At 36.3% G+C, this 24,056-nt stretch overlaps 1 protein-coding gene across 1 annotated transcript in view; it reads left to right on the forward strand.

The window, feature by feature from the left end:
* The window catches only part of Ulk2 (unc-51 like autophagy activating kinase 2), a 102,757-nt gene that overhangs the window by 49,753 nt on the left and 28,948 nt on the right, over positions 1-24,056 (forward strand). The window contains exons 14-15 of the mRNA XM_076870209.1: positions 1,055-1,115; positions 15,820-15,957. Coding sequence (XP_076726324.1) covers positions 1,055-1,115; positions 15,820-15,957 — 199 coding nt within the window. The remainder of the gene's footprint in view (positions 1-1,054; positions 1,116-15,819; positions 15,958-24,056) is intronic.

A 24,056-nucleotide genomic window follows, 5' to 3' on the forward strand; every position in this document is an offset into this window, starting at 1 on the left:
CTAGAATATACCCTTGTTGAGAATAGGGACCTGAGATGTGACAAACATCTGTCTCACTTCCTAAGTAGGGTTATTCAAAAGAATATTTTTGATTCTTCCCTTTTTTGAGTATAGGTTAGCAGCACAGTTTATTTGTAAACATCTATTATTTGATCAACACTTTTGTTGAATATCACATAAAATGACATAGAGCAGTGTGTTAGTGAATATAACAGTGGCAGGGAATGAAGGGTCCCTGAGTTCTGAGCTGTGCAGTACTCCCACATTCAGAGGAAACATAAGAGTAGACTAAGATGGCCTGTGGCATGTGCTACTGTGTCCAGAAGTCCTCAGCTTCCATAGTATATTCAAAAGAGTTATTCAGGAGGATGGGGTAGTTTAACATTAGATTGAGATAGACTTTGTTATATGATAATATCTGGTATAGTGTGATGTATGTGTTCTTTGCAGAATGGTACAATAAAAACCACAGAGCAAGCCTGATGTGGTGGAGCATGCCTGTAGCCCTAGCTACTTGGAGGGCTAAGGTGGGAGGATTGCTTGAGCTCCCTGAGTTAGAGACTAGCCTGTGCAACATAATGAGACCCCTATCTCAGCAACAACAAAGCCCCCCCCCCCCTCCACACACACTATTACACAAACCTAGTGAAGGTAAAGGTTTTAAAAAACACAGAGCTTATGGGCTAGCTAAATGGTAACACTCAAAACTTGTCAGTGACCTATGGAAAGGAATCTAATTAGAAAATAAAAGCACAATTTCTACACATGTTGGATGGTGAAGAAATACTTAAATATTGCAACAGATACGGCAGTTTACCTTGGAAAAGGCCATAAGTTTGCTGGTAGAACTGGCATGGAAAGATCAACATCCTGTATATTCATATGGGTGCAATTTTCTGTGTTCACCTATTATTTTCATTGGTGGAATTGAAACATAAATGGATCATTCATGTTGTACTCCAAATGTTTCATAATAATCATGTTTGAACAAATTTGCATTTTTTCAAAGCATGGGATATAACAGAACTGATTGTAGTTTTCGCTTTCTTCTTAGATGACATGCCAATGGGAACTACTGGCAGACGTGCTTCAAATGAGTTCTTGATGTGTGGAGGGTATGTTTGCTTGTATTTTATTAAAAGTTTTGTATTTTGTTATTTTTGCAAGTTATTGAACTTTTGGTATTTGATTTAATTCAATTTTGTTTCAAAATTTATCACTTTGAAAAAAATGATGTGATAACCAACACTCAAAATCTACGCTATTAACCATTTTAAGGTTACAGTTCAGTAGTGTTAAATATATATATTGTGCATCCAGTCTTTTGGATTTTATCATCTCACAAAACTGAAACTTGATGCTTACTAAATGATACAACATCTCCCCATTTCTCTCTCCCCTCTGTTTATGTGAATTTCACTAATTTAGATAACTCATGTAAGTGAAATCATACAAGTATTTGTCTTTTTGTGACTGGCTTATTTCACTTAAGGTACTGTCCTCAAGATTCATTCATGTTGTAGCATGTGACAGATTTCTTTCTTTTATAAGGCTGAAAAATATTGCATTATAAAAGACACTTTGTTTATCCATTCACCCATTGATAGACATCTTGATTATTATGAATAATGCTGCTGAATGAATGTATAAATATCTCTTCAAGATCCTGTATTCAGTTTTGTTTTTTTTTTTTTGGTATTGGGGTTTGAACCCAGAAGTGCTTTACCACTGAACCAAATCCCCAGCCCTTTTTATTTTTCTTTTGAGACAGGATCTCTCTAAGTTCCACAATTTTCATTTGGTTCTTTTTAATAGTTTTTTTTTTTCTCTTTTTGATTTTCTCATTTCGTTTCAAGTTTCATTTTCCTGATTTCATTTGTTATCTACCTGTTTTCTTTTTTTGTTCATTGAGTAACTTCATGATTATTACTTTAAATTGTTTCTTGGGCTCTTCATAGATGTGTTTTCTTAGGATTGATTTCTGGACCTTTATCTGTTCTTTGGTTGAATCATGTTCCTGTGTTTTTTTTTTTTTTGTATGCTTTGTGATCTTTTGTTGAAAATTGGGTTGAAGACAGTCTCCTCTCTTAATATTTTTGAACTTGCATTATAAAGGGAAAGATATTTATCAATTTTAGCCTGGCTAGAGATTCTAAGACCACAGACCTTTTCTGGGATATGTTTTCTGTGGGGTTGTGCATGTGCTTTTATCCTAGCATTCTTTTCTCCTCTCCTCTCCTGTCCTTTCCTTGCAGTGCTGGGGATTGAACCCCGAGCCTTGTGCATGCTAGACAAGTACTCTAGTACCGAGCTACAGTCTCAGCCCTTATACATGTTGTTTCTGACTGTTTTAATTTCCTGTTTTTTTCTTAGGGTGTTTTGGTTTCATGTGTGTTATATTCCTCTGCTTTTAATCTCTTGCTCCTTTGTGCCTGCTTTCAGAACTACAGTCTCTGCTGCTCTAATGTACTCTGGAGTTTGCCTCTGCTTTCACTGGCCTCTCATCTGGTAATCAAATTGTGTCGCCTTTTCCATTTATACTCTGAGCCAGGCAAGATAGAAACCAGTTCCTCAGACAGACCCCATATAAGCCATAATGCTAGGTGCAAGTTCTTACAGGAAGAGCTAGGAGTTGGGTTAATATTCTCCTGATCCTGCCTAAACATGCCTGGAGGTAGGAGAAATTAGGACAAACAAAATGTGAACTTTCTTATCCTTCTCCTTACCATCTCCTCTTGTTTATGTGCTCAACTGGGTGTTGTTACCCCATATCTAGTTTCTAAAGTTTCCCCCAAAATGCTTTATTATACATATTGCTATTTATTGTCTCCATGGAGAAATGAGGAACCTGTAGGTTCCTAGTCCTCCATCTTATTGGCATCATGTGTTATCATTCTTTTCAAAATGTGATATTTTAAGCAAAGTATAGAGAAAAGTAGAGTATGAAGAATGATATATATTTAATCCGTAGCTAGGTGTGGTGGCCCAAACTTGGAATCCTAGTGACTTGGGAGGCCAAGGCAGGAGGATTGCAAATTCAAGGCCAGTTTAAGAAATTTAGTGAGACCCTGCCTCAAAATAAAAAATAAAAAGGACTGATGTAGTTCAGTGGTGGAGTCCCATTGCGTTAAATTCCCAGTACTCCTCACTATCCCCCACAATATTACCTATATAGTCACTCCTCAATTCTCTTCCGACTTAAAATTTTGCCTTTAAACAGCTAAGAGAGGTAAAAATATCTTAAGGTCAGTCAAAACAATGTGTTTATATGTTATCTATAAGTAGTATATAGTATTTTTGCATGTTTTATATTAGTGGCATAATATATGTTTTATCTTCAAACACTTTTTTCATGCAACAAGAAAGTGTTGAAAGGTTGAACTGAGGTTTTAAATGTCCTGGGCCATAGTGGTGAAGTCAGTAATGGAAATTAGACAAGAGAGATGTGAATATAGTAAGATAAAGGATTTCTTAGCTTTTAAAAGAGTGGGAATGGAGGGCTTTGATACCAAAGAGATGATGTTTGTTAGGTTATTGCTATGGTATTGACCCCAAAACTTCATTGGCTTGCAACAAGAGCTTATTTTTTATTCATATTACTACCAACTGTGGATCAACTGTAACTTTACTTCATTTACCTTCTTTCTGGCTTGCTGGTTGGAACATCAGCTCCTATTTGGGACATGCTGAGGAAATAAGAGTGAAGGCAGAACTTCAGTGGCCCTGAAAGCTTCTGTCCTGCCATTCATTACTTTCTCACCCTCCACTCTGAGGACAGCATGACCCAAATGGGAACTGCTTTTTAACCTGTTTTCCAGAGAATTGTGGCAGGGTGGGAGGTAAATAATGGAATGTAGAAATGGGTCCAGAGAAGGTTATGAATACTTTGAAAAGTATTAATAATGCATTCTTTCATAACATGTTAAATATAATTAAAAACAGAAGTAGAAAAGGGAGTATTAAAAGTTATGCTGTATACAAGGTTAAAATAGTTGATACAGGTGAAAAACAGATTTTTTTTTGAAACCATTAAGATTTTGTATCCATATCTCAGTGGTTTGGGTTGCCTGACAATCCCTGTAATTTTAGTAGTGGTATGTGCTAAGGTATCTCTCATTGTGACAAAATACCAAGAAAGCTTAAAGGAAGAAAAGTGTATTTTAGCTTATGATTTCAGTGCATAGTCACTTTGCTTTGTTGTTTTTGGGCCAGTGGTAAAACAGCTTTGTGGCACAGAGGGAGTGGTAGAGCAAAGCAGCTTACCTCATGGCAGTGAGGAAGCTGATTGAAGGAGAGAGGGAGGGGAAGGGGCTAGGGACAAAATACACCTTTCAAAGACATGTCCTAGTGACCCACCTCCTCCAGCTAGCTCCACATCCTCGAACTTCCACCACTTCCCAGTGGCCACCAAGCTTTAATACACGAGTTTTTGGGAGACATTTCAGATTTAAACCATAACATGGTATATTTAATTCTTCTCCTAGAGCCTAGCTCGTTGAAATTTCTTGGAAATACTTTGTTGAAATGAGTGATTTTTGTCTAAGAGTGAGAAAAATTCCTAGAAACAGTAGTTCCAGTCTTTTTTTTTTTTTTTTTTGGGTAAAGTGGATTGAACTCGAGGGCACCCAACTGCTGAGCCACATCCCTAGCCCTGTTTTGTATTTTATTTAGAGCAGGGTCTAACTGAGTTGCTTAGGTCTTACCATTTGCTGAGGCTGGCTTAAAAAAAATTTTTTTTTGATGCAATAGCTTTATTTTATTTATTTATTTTTATGTGATGCTGAGGATTGAACCCAGTGTCTCACACATGCCAGGCAGGCGCTCTACCACTGAGCCATAACCCCAGCCTTGAGGTTGGCTTTGAACTCGCAGTCCTCCTGCCTCAGCCTTCCCAGCTGCTAGGATTACAGGTGTGCACCACCGCGCTTGGCAGTAGTTCTAGTCTTACAATATTATTTAGAAAAATATAATTTAGGATATAGAATTTTGTATTAGGAAAACATAATTCAATATATAGAATTTTACTTCCTAGCATCCATTAGAGAACATAATTGAGGACAAACACGCACATGTTGTATAACTAAAGCCTTCACAAGTCTTTGAAGACCTAAAGTTTTTGGCCTACAGTGTTCTGGCATTATTAGGCACAAAATTAGCCTGCCGTTTCAGGAAAGTATTGCTTAGTGCTATAAAATATAATTAGGCAGTGTTGTGAGCAACACTTAAGTGGATAGTTGTTTCTCTTGGAAATATTATTAGTAAAATGTTCCACTTAATACCTCCTTCTCTGAGGTTTTCATTTCATCTCTCTTTAAAAAGGGTATAGAAAGTTGTTCTTGGCATATATATATATGAATATATAGAATATATATGTTCTTGGCATATATATTAGAATATATATATATATTCTAATTAGTTATACATGATAGTAGAATCCATTCTGACACATTGTGCACAAATGGAGCACAACTTCTTCCTCTAGGTATACATGATGCAGAGTCACACCAGCAGTGTAATCATACAAGTATATAGGTAGAATAAGACAGCCATTGTTACTGTATATACATGTACTTGGCATTATTGATGCTTACTCACCTTCATTGGATGCCAGCTGGATGATACATGGCTCCTAGGTCACTCATGAATGCTTACCAGGTAGTCATGAAATCTTGCTACACTGCTTCTAAATAGTATTGATGCTCTGTTTTGGTGAGTTTTTTGGTCACATTACCAAAAAACCTGACAAGAACAACATAGAGGAGGAAAAGTTTATTTAGTGCTCATGTTTTAGAGGTCTCAGTTCATAGATGGCCAACTCCATTGCTCTAGTCTCAAGATGAGGCAGAACATCATGGCAAAAGGGTCTGGCAGAGGAAAACAGTTCAGAATATGATAACAAGGAGGCAGAGAGAAAGCTCTGGGACAAAATGCGTACCCTAAAAGCATGCCCCCAGTGACCTACCTCCTCCAGCCTCATCCTCCTTATGGTTACTGCTCAATTAATCCATTCAGGTGGATTGAGGCCCTGATTTGGCTAAAGTTCTCATAAACCAATCATTGTACCTCTAAACTTTTTCTGTGTTTTCCCACACATGAGCTTTTGTGGGGGACACCTCATATCTAAACCATAACATGCTCTTTACTACTTTGAAGGAATTTTTTTTTTTAATAGGAAAACCAGAAAAAAGTATAAAAAGAGCTCCAAATTTGAGTCTAGGAATTTTGGAATTGTGGGATGTTAGTTTATTGTAAAATAGGTTCAATTAGAGGTTCCCTTAATGTCTCAGTAATTTTTTTTAGTGATGTTTCTAGGCTAATAGAAATATAACAATTTATTGAGAAGTTCCATTCAAACAAGTTGGTACTTTTAGTTTACAATAGTAATAGTAGTTAGGTCTCCGTGTGTCTTTTTAAAAAATTTGATGTACTCTAGGGGATCCCTTGAATAGCAGTGGCATCTTGAGGTCCCTTGGTACATGGTGTGAGTTCCATGGGGGTAAACAAGTCTTATACAAAGTGTTTGCTGCCTTTTTAGAGGATAAAGGCATTAATTGCACAGTGCTAGTTTTTGCTGCTTTTGATTTGCTGCTCTTTTTTCTTCTCGAATAATTTTTGGTTCCTTTCATCTTCTCTTCCTATTGAATAATCCTTTAACTTTTCTTTCTAAAGAAACATTTCTTAGTAATGGTTTCTTTATTGTGTATATGACAGTGTCCAGTAGAAACTGGAATATAATATCCATTCCTTGTGTATCCAGGCAAAAAGTAGGCAAAGGCATGAAGTTAGTGTATCAGAATTATGAGACTAGTTGTTACCAGCCATTGATGAAGGCCACCTGCATACACAGCCCCTGTTTTTTCTTGCTGGACCGTTCACCTGATTTTTTTCTGCAGCTCAGAATTCTTGAGAGTAGATAGAATGATATGTGATTGTGCTACTGTGTGGTCAGACTGCTTAGTCTTCATAGTAAACCATCTAAACTGCAGGACTTCTGGAGACTCAGGACATACATAGACCTCTCTTTTCACGTTGGGCTCATGGAGTTGAATGATGGTTCATATAAAGCTAGATAGAAAAATGGTAGCAGTGATCTTATCTAACTGGAAATTCAGAGAAGACTCTTTTCTTTCATTCGTTTAAAAAATTAGTGTAGTTTCTATATTAGAACGAATTCATTGTATGTATTTATGGGATGCAGTGTGGCACTTCAAAACATGTATACAATATGTAATGATCAGATCAGGGCAATTGGCATACCTATAACTGCAGAACTATATAATTTCTTTGTATTGAGATCTTTCAAAAATCTCTCTTGTTGAGCATGGTGGTGCACATCTGAAATTCTTGCTACTCTAGAGGCTGAGGCAAGAGGATTTCAAATTTGAGGCCAACTGATCAATGTAGTGAGTCCCTGTCTCAAAATAAAAAATAAAGAGGACTGGATATATGTCTCAGAGGCAGACCTGGGTTCATTCCCTAGTACCATGCCACACCAAACAGAACAGACAGGAAACAAACAAACCCAGATTTCTCTCTCAAGTATTTTGAAATGTTCAATTTATTATTGTCAACCATAGTTATTCTTTTGTGCTATAGAACATAAAAATTATTCCTCCTATCCAGTTGTACCTCTGTAGCCATTCACCATCCTATTTCCAACTATCCCTCCCCTGCGTACTCTCCTCAGACTCGGGTAACCACTATTCTGTTCTCTTACTCTTTCTTTTTGTTTTCTTTTTGAGATCACCTTTAGTTTTCACATGTAAGTGAGAACATGCAGTGTTTGTCTTCCTGTGCCTAACTTATTTCACCTAAGGTGATGTCCTCCAGTTCCATCTGTTTCCATAAGTGACAGGATTTCATCTCTTGATGGCTGAATAATGTCCCATTGTGTATATGGTACTGCATTTTCTTTATCCAGTGACATATCAAAGGACCATTAGGTTGATTCTGTTTCTTGATTATTGTGAATAGTGAGTGCTACAGTAAATGTGCAAGTGCAAATGTCTCTTTGATGTACTGATTTCATTTCCTTTGGGTATGTAACCAGTAGTGGTACTGTTGGGTCATATGGTAGTTCTATTACATTTGTTTAAAGAAACTTCATGCTGTTTTCTATAATGGTTTTACTAATTTACATTTCCACTAGTAGTATATAAGAGTTCCTTTTCTTTACATCCTTACGAGCATTTATTGTTTTTTTTTTTTGTTTGTTTGTTTTTTGATAATACATGTCTTTTTGACAATAATCATTCTTTTTTGGGTGAGATGTTAACTGCTGGGTTTCTGTTCTAGCGACTAAAAGGCTCAGGGGTCACTCCAGTTAAACTAGGCTAACTGGGCTGCACGAAATAACCATATAAGAGACACAATTACCTTTTTCTTTGGTGTCGCTGTGACGGCTCCTCTGACCTTAAGGGTCCGCAGAAAGAGAGAGTGAGAGCAAGCGCTGACCCCTTTTATTGAGGAAAAGCTATTTAAATGAGGCAAGGGGTCAGGTTTCAGGGGGCTGAGTCTATCTTCATGATGTCCATTGTCATGGGTAGGCCACACCGAAGGGACAGTAAGAGAAGGAGACACACACAAGGCACTTCCATGGAAGATTCTATCCTAAACAGGTCAAGGGATTATATTACAAAGGAACAGGTGAACATAACTTCACCCATGGGGCTATAGCAAGACACACTCATGCATGAAACACCGACCCTCGCACCCAAGAAGGGTGGGGAAAGCTCTGCCACATTTCTGTGACAGAGCGCCTCAACACCCAGCCGGGGAGTGTGACTCAGTCACATGTAAGGTTGGTCTCCCACAGTTAACTCACTGTGGTTTTTAAAAAAAATTTATTTATTCTAATTAGTTATACATGAAAGTAGAATGCACTTTGCTAATACCATACATATGTCATCTGAGTATAATTTCTCGTTATTGTGATTGTACATTATGTAGAATCCCACCTGTCATGTAGTTATATATGTACATAGGGTAATAATGTCTGATTCATTCTACTTTCATTCCTAACCCCATAACCCCTCCCCTCCCTTCATTCCCTCTACATAATCTAAAGTAACTTTATTCTTCCCTAGCCCCTACCTTATTGTGAATTAGCATGCATATATCAGAGAAAATATTTGACCATTGTTTTTTTGGGATTGGTTTATTAAACTTAGCATGATATTCTCCAGCTCCATCCATTTACCTGCAAATACCATAATCTCATTCTTCCTTAAGATTGAGTAATATTCCATCGAATTTATATATACCACATTTTCTTCGTCCATTCATCAGTTGAAGGGCACCTAGGTTGGTTCCATAGTTTAGGTATAGTGAGTTGAGCTGCTGTAAACATTGATGTGGCTGCATCACTGTAATAAGCTGATTTTAAGTTCTTTGGTATAAACTGAGGAGTGGGATAGCTGGGTCAAATAGTGGTTCCATTCTAGGTTTTTTGAGGAATTTCCATACTGTTTTCCATAATGGTTGCACCAATTTGCATTCCCACCAGCAATGTATGAGTGTACTTTTCCCCCTACATCCTCACCAACATTTATTGTTGTTTGTATTGTTGATAATTGCGATTCTGACTGGGGTAAGATGAAATCTTAGTTTTGATTTGCATTGCTGAAGATGTTGTACCATCTTTTCATATATTTGTTGATTAGTTGTACTTCTTCTTCTGTGAAATGTACGATCAGTTCCTTAGCCTATTGGGCTATTTGTTTTTTTTGGCATTAAGTTTTTTGAGTTCTTTATATATCCTGGAGATTAATGCTTGATGTGAGGTGCATGTGGTAAAGATTTTCTCCCATTCTCTAGGCTCTCTGTTCATATTCTTGATTGTTTCCTTTGCTGAGAAGAAGTTTTTTAGTTTAAATCCATCCCATTTATTTATTTATTTGTGGCTTTCTTTCTTAGTTTTTTTTACGCATTACAATTCATATTATACATATAGAGCACAATTTTTCATATCTCTGGTTGTGTACGAAGTATATTCACACCAATTTGTGTCTTCATACATGTATTTTGGATAATGATGTTCATCACATTCCACCGTCTTTTCTAACCCCTGCCCCTTCCGTTCCCTTCCCACCCCTCTGCCCTATCTAGAGTTCATCTATTCCTCCCATGCTTCCCCTCCCTACCCCACTATGAATCAGCCTTCTTATATCAGAGAAAACATTTGGCATTTGGTTTTTTGGGATTGACTAACTTCACTTAGCATTATCTCTTCTAAGTCTCAATACTTGGGATGGATTCAAACTAAAAAGTTTCTTCTCAGCAAAAGAAACAATCTGTGAGGTGAATAGAGAGCCTAATCTTGGGAGCAAGTTTTTACCCCTCACATATCAGATAGAGCACTTAATCTCTAGGGTATATACAGAACTCAAAAAGCTAAACACCAAAAAAGACCCAAATAACCCAACCTGAATAGACCCTGGCCACATGGAACATTTTCTAAAATAGATCATATTTTAGGTCACAAAATAAATCTTATCAAATATAAAAAATAGAGATAATAACCTTGCATTCTATCAGATTGTAATGGAATGAAATTAGAAATCAATGATAAGATAAAAAATAGAAACCACTCTAATACCTGGAGATTAAATAATACAGTGTTTAGTGATGATGAATGGATAGCAGAGAAATCAGGGGAGAAAAAAATTCTTAGAAGTAAATGAAAATCTCTTTACTAGTTTTTTCATAAACATTTATGGACTATCTAGTGTAGTAACTATCAACAAACTATTATATATGGTAGTATAGTAACTATATATAATAGTTTGTAGAGTGTGTTTACAAATGCAAAATATGATAAGGGAAACAGTTTCTTTTAATGAGGCCTCTAGCCTTTCCGAGCTTAACAGAAATGTTTACATTTCAAAGAGGAGATGTAACACTGTAATAGCTAGCAGGGAGTGGGAAGAAAGGGGAGAAGAAGCTCTCCCCTTCTCAGGCAATGTCCTTGAAGGGTTAATTTGCCTAGAATAGTAAAAGAAAAAGCTGCCTTTGTGTGAACTTCTTAGATTGTGAACTTCTGAGCCCCTTCCCCTCTCACACTGGGTATAAAGTTCTGAAATTCCCTGAACTTGGGGTTCAGGGCTATTGATTACAGCGAGAGCTTTGCCCTCTGAATTTGGCTGCAGCCAAATAAATCTGGTTTTTGCTGTCTTTGGTGTCTTGCCTCATCTGTCCCCTAAAACAAAATTGAAATGGCTATCAAAAGCCTTCCAACAAAGAAAAGCTCAAGATTGGTGGATTCTCAGCTGAATTCTACCAGACCTTTAAAGAAGAACTAATACCAATCCTCAAATTATTCCATGAAATAGAAAAGAATGGAACTCTGCCAAACCCATTCTATGAAGCCAGTATCACCCTGATGCCAAAACCAGACAAAGACACTTTGAGGAAAGAAAATTTTAAACCAATAGCCTGGATGAACATAGATGCAAAAATTCTTTTTTTTTTTTTCTTTTTTTGGTACTGGGGATTGAACCCAGGGCCTTGTGCATGCAAGGCAAGCACTCAACCAACTGAGCTATATCCCCAGCCCGATGCAAAAATTCTTAATAAAATATTTTCAATCCACATACAAGATGACATTAAAAACAGTGCATCATGATCAAGTGGGTTTCATTTCAGGGATGCAAGGTTGCTTCAATATATAGAAATTAATAAATGAAAGAGTCAAGGTCAAGTATCACATAATGATCTCAGTAGATGCAGAAAAAGCATTTGACAAAGTACAGCACTTATAAATGTTTAAAACGCTAGAAAAACTAGGGATAGAGGGATTTACCTCAACATTTGTAAAGTCTATATAAGACAAACCCCAAGGCCAACATAGTACTGAATGGAGAAAAACTTAAAAGCTTTTCCTTTAAAAACAGGAACAAGACAGGGATGCCCATTTCCACCAATCCCATTCAACGTAGTCCTTGAAACTCTAGCCAGAGCAGTCAGGCAAGAGAAGGAAATTAAAGGGGTACAAATAGGAAAAGAACTCAAATCATCTCTATTTGCTGATGACATGATCATATATTTAGAAGACACCTCTCCCCCCAAAAAAAAACAAAAAACAAAAAACAAAAAAACCTTCACCCGAAGACTTCTGAGACTGATAAATGTATTCAGGAAAGTAGCAGGGTACAAAATCATTACTCATAAATCAATCATGTTCCTATACTTAAATGATGAATCTGCTGAAGAAGAAATTAGGACAACTATCCCATTCACAGTAGCCTCAAAAAAAGGGGGAATCAATAAAAAAAAAAGGTGAAGAGCCTCTACAATGAAAACTATAGAACACTAAAGAAAGAAATTGAAGAAGGTCTTAATAGATGAAAAAGTCCTCCCATGTTCTTGGAGAGGCAGAATTAATATTGTCAAAATGGTCAGACTACCAAAAGCACTATGCAGATTTAATGCAATCCTGGTCTGGATTCCAATGATATTCTTCACAGAACTGGAAAAAACAGTTCTGAAATTCATTTGGAAAAATAAGAAACCCAGAATAGACAAAGTAGTCTTTGGAAAAGCAAAGTAGGACTTATCTCAATACTGGACCTTAAACGATACTACAAACTATAGTAACAAAAACAGCATGGTACTGACAAGAAAATACACATGAAGAACAATGAAATAGAGCAGAAAACATGGAAAGAAATCCACATAAAAATGTATGTTGGAGAAAAGGTAGCCTTTTATACAAATGGTGCTAGGAAAACTGGAAATCCATATGTAGAAGAATGAAATTTGACTCCTCTCTCTCACCCTGCAAACACCAAGGAATTATACCAAAAACCCTGTAACTGCTAGAAGAAAATGTAGGTCCAACTCTCCCACATGTTGGTACAGGAACTAGCTTCCTTAAGAAGACTTACCGAAGAGCAAGAAGTGAAGTAAAAAATAAGTGGGGGGCTGGGGATGTGGCTCAAGTGGTAGTGCGCTCACCTGGCATGCATGCAGCCCAGGTTTGATCCTCAGCACCACATACAAACAAAGATGTTGTGCCTGCCGAAAACTAAAAAAAAAAAAAAAAAATATTTAAAAAATCCTCTCTCTCTCTCTCTCACACACACACACACACACACTCTCTTTAAAAAAAAAATAATAAGTGGGATGGCATCAAATTAAAACACTTCTGCACAGCAAAGGAAACGAGTGTGAAGGGAGACCCTACAGAATGGGAGAAGATCTTTGCCAACTGCTCCTCAAATAGGGCATTAATATCCAGAATGTACAAATAACTCAACACCAAAAAAACAAGTAACCCAATCAATAAATGGAAAAGAACCAGGCCCAGTGGCACATGCCTGTAATCCCAGTGGTTTGGGAGGCTGAGACAGGAGGATGGTGAGTTCAAAGCTAGCCTCAGCAATGGCGAGGCACTAAGCAATTCAGTGAGATCCTGTCTCTAAATAAAATACAAAATAGAGCTGGGGATGTGGCTCAATGGTTGAGTGCCCCTGAGTTCAATGCCCGGTAACTCCCCGCAATAGAAAATAAATAATTCTCAAAAGAAGAAATATAAATGGTCAATAAATACATGAAAAAATGTTTAACATCTCTAGCAGTTAGGAAAATGCAAATCAAAACTACATTGAGATTTCATCTCACTCCAGCCAGAATGGCAATTACAAATAATGTTGTGAAGAATGTGGGGAAAAAGGTATACATTGTTTGTGAGGACTGCAAATTAGTACAGCCACCCTGGACAGAAATATGGAGAATCCTCAAAAAACTAGGAATGGAACCACCATATGACCCAGCTATCCCACTCCTCCGTATATATCCAAAAGATTAGAAATTAGTATATTACAGTGATGCAGCCACATCAATGTTTAGTCACACAATTCATAATAGCCAAGCTATGGAACCAACCTAGGTGCCCTTCAACAGATGAATGGATAAAGAAAATGTGATGCATATGCACAATGGAATACACCCATAATGAAGAATGACATCATGACCTTAAGTGTAATAAGCCAGTTCCCAAAACTTGAAAGGTTGAATGTTTTCTGTAATATGTTGAAGTTAATCCAAAATGAAAAGAGGGGATGGGAATTAAGAAAAAAAAGGGGAGAGAGAATTTCATCAAAATAGAGGAAAGATAAGTAGAGCAGGCAATGGGAGAAAGAAGGGAAAAGAAAAGTGAAGTACAGTGGAATGAATCTGATGAACTTTTTTATGTGCATGGATGTGCACAGTGGGTCCCAGCATAGGGTGTATTCACAGGACACTAATTAAAAAAAAAAAAAAAGTAAATGGATTAAAGAGGGATCCATTGAGTGGAGGGAGGGGAGCTAGATGTGGGTGAGAAGTACTGGGGACTGAGTTGGAGTGGATTGTATTCCATGCTTTTGTGATAATTTCAGGGTGTATCCTGGTGTTGTATATTACTAAAAAAAAATAAATAAAAAAGCCAAGATCAATAGTTGTTGCCTTTGTTTCTGTGAAAGAGAATATCTTGAGTTAAATATCTTGAGTTCTCTTGACCTTTTCTTTGTGGTTCCAAGGTAGCTGCTAAAGCTCCAGCAAGCATACTCACATTCTGGGCAGGAAGAAGGAATAATGCACAAAATACTTCCATTTGCATCTCATTGGCTAAGAAACATATGGCTACCCTTGGCTATAAGGGAGTTAGGGATATGATGTCATTTAACTAGATACATAACACATCAATACATTCTGAGTTCTATTAATAAGAAATAATGGGTAAATAAATATTGAAAAACAACTAACATCTGTGCTACAGATGAAATTGTTTTCAATATAAAATACTTTTTAATGGTTCAAAAAGTTTTAAAATAATACTTCAGAAAATAACCATATTGTTTGTTTGAATGACAGCTGTGTGATTGTGGTATGTGTGTATATGTATATATATATTAATATATATATATAGTTTTTTAATTTGTCGGTACTTGGAAGTACACTTGGCTGTCATTTTTATTTTTAAATTTGAGACAGGGTTTTTCTGAGTTCCTGAGTCTGGTCTTGAACTTGCAATTCTCCTTTCTCAGCCTTTCGAATTGCTGGGATTATAGCATGCACTACTATGCCCAGCTTAATCTCGTTATGTCTGAATTATAATTGAGAAAAAGTGAGATGCATGTCTCTTTTTTAGAATTGTAGGATAGAAGAATGAAATAAATCATCTTTCTTAAGGCCCAGTATATATTCTTAATATATTTGTGGATATGTTGTAAAACAAGTTGAAAGTCGTCTGAGGACATACTATTTCTGAATTTATGAAAAGTAAGAAGCTATTAAAGAAACCAAATAACTGACAGTTAAATGTAGACCTCAGATCATCTCTATGCTTTGAAAGTTATAAAATGTGGACTTCTTGGTAGTTCTATGTTTTGAGAGTTATTCAATATTTTCAGTCTTTAAGAAGAGTTCCTTGAGAATGTTTACTCCATGCATGACTTGTAAACATTCCAGTCATTTCTGCTCTTGAATTCTTATTCATAGAATTTTTTTCCTTTCATGTGTTAATGAAAAGCACACTGTGGATGAAAATCTTGCTGACTTTGCCTGTTGTAAGGGAATTTCTCCCCAGTTTTGTGATAGAATTCTTAGTTCTTAATGTGCACATGAATGCCAAGAGAGTTATAGATGAAGATGTATATATGTGTGGATGTTGGTGTGGATGTGTATTGGATTTTTAAATTTTTAACAAGATTATTTCTTGTTCACACACAGAAGTGATCATTTTGGCTCTTTCTAGAATTTTCTATCACTGACAGGTCAAATGAAAGAAAAGCAGTCTTTCTGATACTTCTTTCCTTTTTTGATAAATTATGGTGGCAGGCAGTGTCAACCAACCGTGTCACCTCACAGTGAAACAGCCCCAATTCCAGTTCCTACTCAAATAAGGAATTATCAACGCATTGAACAGAATCTAACATCTACTGCCAGCTCTGGCACAAATCCACATGGTTCTCCAAGGTAAGGAAGTGTCTGGATTCCTTTTTTAAAATTTGTTTTTTTAAAAACCTTTTATTTTTCTTACTGAAAATCTGTTAGTTTCAAATATATAAATATATTTGCCCACAGGTATAATTACTTTTGAGAATTTGAGAAAGAGCTTATTAAAAAATGAAATCCCAAATTGCAGTAAATTATTTATATATTGTTTATTTCCCATTTTGAGACCCCATTAAGATGATAGTAAAAGAATAACAAAGTATGAGTCCACAAAATTAAGCAAAATAAGAAAAAAAAATTTATTGGTGACAGTTTCCAGTAAATTTTTTGGAAATGAAGAGAACTGAGGAAGGGTTCCTGCTTTAGCAGGCAGATGTAAATGTGCATGTTATCAAGGATTCTGGCAGAATAAGAATCATTATGCCTCTAGCCCCAGTGAGACCTGAATCTCAGAGAATTCAAGTAGAGTGGAAGAATTAGCACTTCAACTTCTGATAGCTTATTGTACATATACATGTACCTAGTCAGTTACATATTCTAGATATATAGCCTATGAATATAAAATTGTATATATAAAAAGTTATTAACTGTTATGATAGCAAAGAATGAAAAAGAAGCCAACTGCCCACCAACTGCTCACTGATTTGCTATAATTCATCTAAGACAATGGAATCCTATGCATCTTCTGTTCCAAAAGGGTAAGGAAGCTCTGTATTGAGGCAGAAAAATTACTATAGTATAGTATCAAGCAGTGACCCATGAGGTTAAAAGTGTTTTCATAATAGTGCTAGGACATTGTTTCCTTTTTTTCACTGCATGATACATGGACTGATGATGCAGAAAACAAAGATGAGTAATACTGCTGGTGCCTTAACTTGAACCAGGGTGATGACACTCAACTGTACTGTCAGTCTTTAGGCTCTTTACCACCACATACTTGTGTTATAAAGGAATGTCCTTGACAAATTATTAAAGGACTAAATTATTTCTCATTGAAAATCACAATCATTGAATAGAATGTGCATATAAAGCACTTTTGCTATTACAATAGTTTTAGGAAAAGCACTGGTATGATTGTAAGCTAAATAATCACTTTTTAAATATAGCACTCTTTTTACTCCAATGAATGACTGACAAACTATGATATGTTTCTAGCAGTTGTTTTGTAAACAAACTAAGTTTTATTACTTTGGAGAAAACAAGTGACAATAAATGTCTTTTAAAAATTTTTGGTGATATTAGGGATTAAACTTGGGGATACCCTACCACAGAGCTATGCCAGTCCTTTCTGTTTTTCACTTTGAGACAGGGTCTTAAATTACTCAGGCTGGCCTCAACTTGTGAGTCTCCTGCCTCAGTTTCCTGAGTTGCTGGGATTACAGGCATGTGCCATGTAGTGGCATAAGTGACAATAAATGTCGATGATAAAATTGGAGCATTCAAGTAAAAAAGTAGAGTTTTGGAAAACTTACATTAACCCCTGTGATCTTGAAGATCAGAAGAGTCTTGCCAGACATTTCTGTTAACATTGATGGTGACATTTTAGTATGAATGTGACTTTTTGACATTATATGTTAAATATTTGGAATATCTGCATAATTAAACGAACCATTATTATCCAAATGATGAATGTTAAAAAAATCATTGAACAGATAAAAGGTTCAGTAAAAGATATTTTGCAGAACAATGAAGTTTAATGTAACAGTGCAAGAGTTCACGGAGGCTGGGTATGGTGGCCCGCATTCCTGTGTTGTAACACATTGAAATGAATCACTGGCAGTCCTGAATCAGGACATGGGACTTTATTCACTGGTATGCCAAGTGACCAAATTGACTTTGCCCACCTTGACCCTTTGCAGAAGGCAGGGTATCTCTTTTACAGTCAAAATCCTCAAGCTACCAGTAAGTCAAAACATAGCAACCCAGGAAGTGGGTCTGAATGATTCAGTTCAGGGTACAGTACACTGCCTAGGAAAAATGGGAATTAAAAAGGAACATCTTACAAATGCATTTCTTTCTTTTTAAAAATATATTTTAGTTATACATGGACACAATATCTTTATTTTGTCTGTTTTTATGTAATGCTGAGGTTTGGACCCAAGAGCCTTACATGTGTGAGGCAACTGTTTTGTCACTGAGCCACAACCCCAGCCCGAAATGCATTTCTTAATAATACATTGTATAAGAATAACAGAAACATTTTTTAACCACCCTGCATTGTCAGACAGGGTGTGCTCAGCAGGAGGTGGCAGAGGTGGGATTTTCTCATGGGAGAAGCATTTCTTACATGAAATGGAGTCTCAGGGTAAAAAGGAGTTTGTCTGGTCAAGGCATACATAGCATTTTCCCCTTTTCTGGAAAAAAATCAAACCCTTGATTTACCTTCTGATTATGTAAGGGATTATAATGGCCACACATATATATATATATTGATTAACAAAATATGTTGTTTTAGCAGTTTGGGCCTTGTAACATAATCTGAACAAGAGGAAAAACATGATTAACATTTTTTTTTTTTTTTTAGTTTTATCTTTAGAGGGTGGTTGGGGTCTCAGAGGGCTGTCCATCTTCTGCAGGAGACATTTTTGTTGTCTTGACTCAGGTGTGAATCCATGCTATGAGTCCTTCAGGGTAGTGTCTGAATAAGGTCCCCTCCAGCTGGATGTTAGTTCTTCTTTTTTGGAACCGTTTGATGTAGACTAGTCTTCTGGCTAGAATGGTTGTTGGAGATACGTAGTCTCTTGGGGCTGATTTTCTCAAAAGAATTTATGAGCTTTAAGTTGAACCTATTGTAGAGACTTAGCAACAGGAGCAGATTATCTTGGTAAGTGTGGAGGAAAGGCTCTGGAAGCATTAACATTTTAATCCCCCAGAGGCAATTTCTAAATTTTTGGATTCAAACTGGCCTCTATTTTTGTGATCTGATCTGATTACATATCTACACTGACTGACTCTAATTTTTGTTTTCTTTTGTCTACTTTTCCTAATTTTAGGGAATTTTTCATGCTGTAGAGAAAAGGGCGATGACTGCTCTTGCTGCTTTGAGCTGAGAGAGGGTGATGTGGGGTGGGGCAATCAGTTTGGAGTCCCCTTTTAGAAATCAGTTCAGTCAAGGGGTCCACGCTAAAAGTCTGGTTCAGGAAGAACAGGTTGTAAAGTCATCTAGGGGTGGATGCTTCTATGAGAGAGAAACAAAAAGACATTAGTACTGAAATGAGATTAATACAAAATAAATGTTGGGGCATCTGGAACATGTCAATGAATATCACAAAGATGTTAGAAATCAATAATCTCTTCCTTAGGAGGTGGAAGAGCTGAGAAGTTGTTCCCATAACAAGGCCTAACAAAGCCTAACATGGCCTTTATTTGGGAAGTAAATCTTTAACATTGCCAGAGTTATCAGGAAAGTAAACACAACATTTGGTTAAATTGCTTAATGTCATCTGATTTTTGTAAAATATTGTATTGTCACAACCTGTTTGGTTAATAGGGGTCCCTTATCTTTGTTACTTAGGGGTAGATAATTATACTAGCAAACATTGATTAAGCCTATCTGTGTAGGAGGTTGGAAAGATCTGTAGGGTTTAAACTGACTAAAAACTCCTGACTCTGGCAGTTTCTTTTGATAGTTATCAGGCACTCCTGCCTAAGAATCTCTTTTGTCACCTCCAGTCTCATTTATTCTTGTGGGGGCTAACCCAAGTGTACATTCTAAGTTACATTAAGATAACTGTAGTTTTATAAGTGTCCAGGAATGGCTGTGTTTTGGTTTTAACTGTTTTTTGTTAGATGCTTAAGATGAAGCTGGTCAAATTAACCTTGTTCCTTGGGGGTTACTTGTTCCCTTGTGGGTCACTCTCTGGGGAAGTTATGAGCAGCCTTTAGTTCTGCTAGTGCCATCCACCAGGATAACTCAAGGTTTTGCTGACCATGTGGCTTCCCTTGGAAGCGTCAGGGATGTCTGCATTTTCCAGTTATCCTCCTCTTTTGCTGTATGGGCACTGATTAGCTTTCTTTTTTAGGGTCCCAGTAATCTCCCTGACTGGGAGGTTCATGTGACCCAGAGTTGGTGAGAAGTTCCTTTGTCCCCTGGTTTCAAGCTGACTCAGAGGGCAAGAGCCAAATAATGGTTTTGTTGGCCCTTTTTATTTTAACCTTAATCTTTAAGCCTTGGTCTTAAACATCCAGCAAGCCAGTCCTACAAGTCTTAACGTATGAATACTGGGCTTTAAATTTAATGTTTAAAACTTTACAGTCATTTTTACCCCTTTTATTTAATTGGGGTCTGTATAAGTACTGGAAGTTAGCATTATATACTGTCTATAGATGATGGGCTAATATCTCATATTAACTTAGGTAAGGCATTAGCAGATAGCAGTTAAAGTTTGCAAGGAAAATTTAAAATGAAATTAACAAGAGTAAAAACATATTTAGTTTGTATACAATCTTGAACCTTGGCTGGTTATATGTTATATCCCCTGTTTGAGATCACAATAATTTTTACAATAAATATCAATCTTTTGAATATAACTTTAAATGAGCTGAAGCCTGGCCTATTTTGAAGCCATTCTAACATGTAGTAAGGTGGGAGGCAGAATCTTTACTCAGGTAAGGTGGGGTTCTTCACAAATCTTAGGTGAAGCGTTCTAGTTCTGAAGTTGATCTTTGCCTGCCTCTTTCTTAGATCCATTTTATAAAGTTTACATAATATTGTTTCCTGAGTCTATATAAATGTTAGTTAACACAATATAACATTATATTTAAAACATGAATCAAAGGCTGAGAGAGCTTTTAAGTTTTTCTTTTGTGTGGAAAAGTGGCAAAATATTTTTGTTTTACATTTTTTACCTTTAAACAGATCAATCTCTCATTGTCTTTTGAAAATACCTTTTAATTTTTTATATCCCATTGATTACAGAATATTAAGTGATATAAATAAATATCCAGTTAAACTTGTTATTTTTATAAGCCTAAAATTACCATTACATGTTTTGAACAACCAACAATAAAAATTAATTAAAAAAAAATTACCATTACAGACTACTTCAGTTTGGAGAACACCAGCTTGATAAAATGCTCTTTTAAAAAAAATATTTATTTTTTAGTTGTAGGTGTACACAATATCTTTATTTCATTTTTATGTGGTGCTGAGGTTTAAACCTAGTGCCTCATATGTGCAAGGTGAGCACTCAACCACTGATCTTTGCCTCTTTCTTAGATACCATTTTATAAATGCTCCCAAATGCTCTTTTAAACATTTTATTTTAAAGACGTGTATACCTGGAAGATATGAATACATTAAATATGTAAAGAAGATTAATAGCATCATAATTACATTGATGTTTTTTATTAACCTAGTTTAGCTTTTAAAGATAATGTATAATATTCTAAAATAATAGTTGTTGTTTAATCAGAGTTGTACAAACCCCAATTTTTTCAGACTAGTTGCTCTAGAGAATGAAATATAACAAACACAATGTTAGGAGTAAATTAATGTTTTAAGAAATTCTTGTTATTTTAACAGATAGATTAAACTTTGGTTTATATTAGTACATTAATATTTGATCTTGGGGGAAAATCTGGAGCTTTAACTGATTTGTGTTACTTATAATCAACTTAGTTACACATAAACTTTTTTTTTTAATTTGCCTTTTATTTATACAGATCTTTTTATCACTTAATTAGACTCTCTTGTTTATGTAGATGTATTACAACTTTATTTTTACCACATAAAGACTTTCTTACCTAGAAGTGTTTTTTTCCCATATTTTATTAAATATATTTTAATACCTAGAACATTTTTTTATTATCAGTTTGTGAAAATACCAATAATATTTAATTATATTACCCTATGGAATTTAAGGAATTAAGAGTAACAGTATTTTAACTTTGTAAATTAATCAGATGTTTTTAACAAATACATTTATGATTAATCTCAGGTTTATCAAGTCTAATTTACTTATTTTTAAAAACCAAGATATCAGACAAGTGTTGAACAGCATCAGCCATCTCTTCCTTATTGAAGAAAAATCCTAGAAACAATGGATATTAGACATTTTGTAGACATCAACAATTTATCAGTTGTTTGACCATCAAGAAAAAAAAAATACAAACTGTGAGTTAGTAACTTTAAAGATATCTTGACTTTTATTTGTTTATACCTGTTGGGACTTTTAACTCTTAATTACCTTTTTCCCAATGATGGCACAAAGCAATTTTAAACCCTTTTATATTTTCTAAACACATGTAGACATGACAATTAACTGGTATATATATATACACACACAAAACAAACAAAGGCCTTGTAACTTATTTTTTTGATTTAATTAATTAATTTTTAAATTTATACATAACAGTGGAATGCCTTACAATTTTTACCTATATAGAGCTCAATTTTTCATATCTCTGGTTGTATGCATAGTATACTCACACCAACCTATTAGATTGAGAGCTAACCCTTGTAAATTGGCCTATGACTTTAGAAAGTTTTAGACACTTTATTCTTTCTTCATGGGCTCCTTCCTGTGCAAAGAGGCTTAAAAGTTACATTTTGCTACTGGGTTGGTATGAAGATGAATATGATTTATGACAGAGTGCATTTATCTATTTTTTGTAGGATTTCAAAATAAAACATTTCTGTTGGATTTAGGCATTGTGCCTATTCTGTACAATGGATATACCAAATCTGGAAAAAAAAAAAAAATTGGCCTCTGAATGAAGCAGAATGTAAAAAAGAACTTTTTAGGTCTGATCAGAAAAACACATTAACCTAGGCATGCTGGATCAAAATTATGAGCTCAAAAAATACAGAATTTTAAAAGCCTACCAGGCCTCTGTCCTCTGTGGTCTTGCTCATCAGAGGTGAAAAGAGTTCGAGAAAAGAAATGAGGGCTTGTGGACTCATAGGGGCCCAGAAGTATCCCTCCCCCCTCCCCTTCCCCCCTCCCCCTCCCCCTCCCCCTCTCCCCCTCCCCCTCCCCCCTCCCCTCTCTCTTTTAAATCTGATTCTAAACTGGTTTGTCTGGTCTCTTGGACAGCAGCCACCAAATTTTTTATCCTGGTGTTGTGCAGCTTTATCAGCTGGGCTGTCATGATTGTTGAAAAACCTTTGGGCCGCCTCTAATAGTTGAGAGGTATTCATGACTGCAAATCCTTTAAGGTTTTGGAGTTTTCTGTGAATATCTGGGGTTGACTAAGAGACAAAAGCCAAATGTAGGCATGAGAGTTTTTTCCTAGACAAAATGATATGGCCGTTAATTATTTTATCATGAGAGAGTGAGAAAGAGAGTGACAGAGAAAGACAACTCTGAAATCATTTTTCTCCCTGAGCTGTAGCCAGGGAGAAGTTTTCAGATTGGTCCCCTGCTGAGTCTTTCAGCAGTTGTTCACTTTCCAATGTAAGCTTTAGTGAGCTAGGGCTTTTTAACCATTTTTTTCTCAGTTGGTAATCAGGCCAGGTTTGGATTAGGTTTCCCATGACAAGGCTAACAATTAAAACAATCGGCAGAAATTCATGAACAAACAAGAAACAGATGTGGACGAACAGAGACAGACATGGACAAAAGACCAATATCCTGTCTTCCATCCCCCAGACACCAGACTGTCACCATGGTCTATTTACTGGCTCTCTGGATTTAGGTAAGAGACAGAGCATGGATAAGAGACTCTTTCCTCCAATACCCAGATGTCAGACCATGAAGATCACAGTCTGTTTATCGGCCCTCTGGGTCACAGCCCTGGATCTCTTCATCCACCCTGCGAAACATCAGAAAGAGAGAACAGATGAGGTACCTCCAAACACATGCAGTTGCACATCCTCCCTCATGGGCAGGCTCAAATCGGTCACTACAGAAAGCCTAGACCCTCAGAAGACCAAGAGATCCCACAACTAGAAAGGAGGGCGCCTCTAAATCCCTGTGTGCCTGGAAGCCATAACCCTGACTAAATGTTGTGGTATGTTTGAAATAAATCACCGAGTCAGTCTTGAAGCAGGACATGGAACTTTATTCGCTTGCAGGCCAAGGGACAGTGACCCAAGTCGACTTTGCTCCCCTTGACCCCTTGCACAAGGCAGGGTATCTTCTTTATAGCCAAAACCTACAAGCTACCAGTAAGTCAAC

Source organism: Callospermophilus lateralis, chromosome 11 (assembly GCF_048772815.1).
Source record: "Callospermophilus lateralis isolate mCalLat2 chromosome 11, mCalLat2.hap1, whole genome shotgun sequence".
Classification (NCBI taxonomy): domain Eukaryota; kingdom Metazoa; phylum Chordata; class Mammalia; order Rodentia; family Sciuridae; genus Callospermophilus; species Callospermophilus lateralis.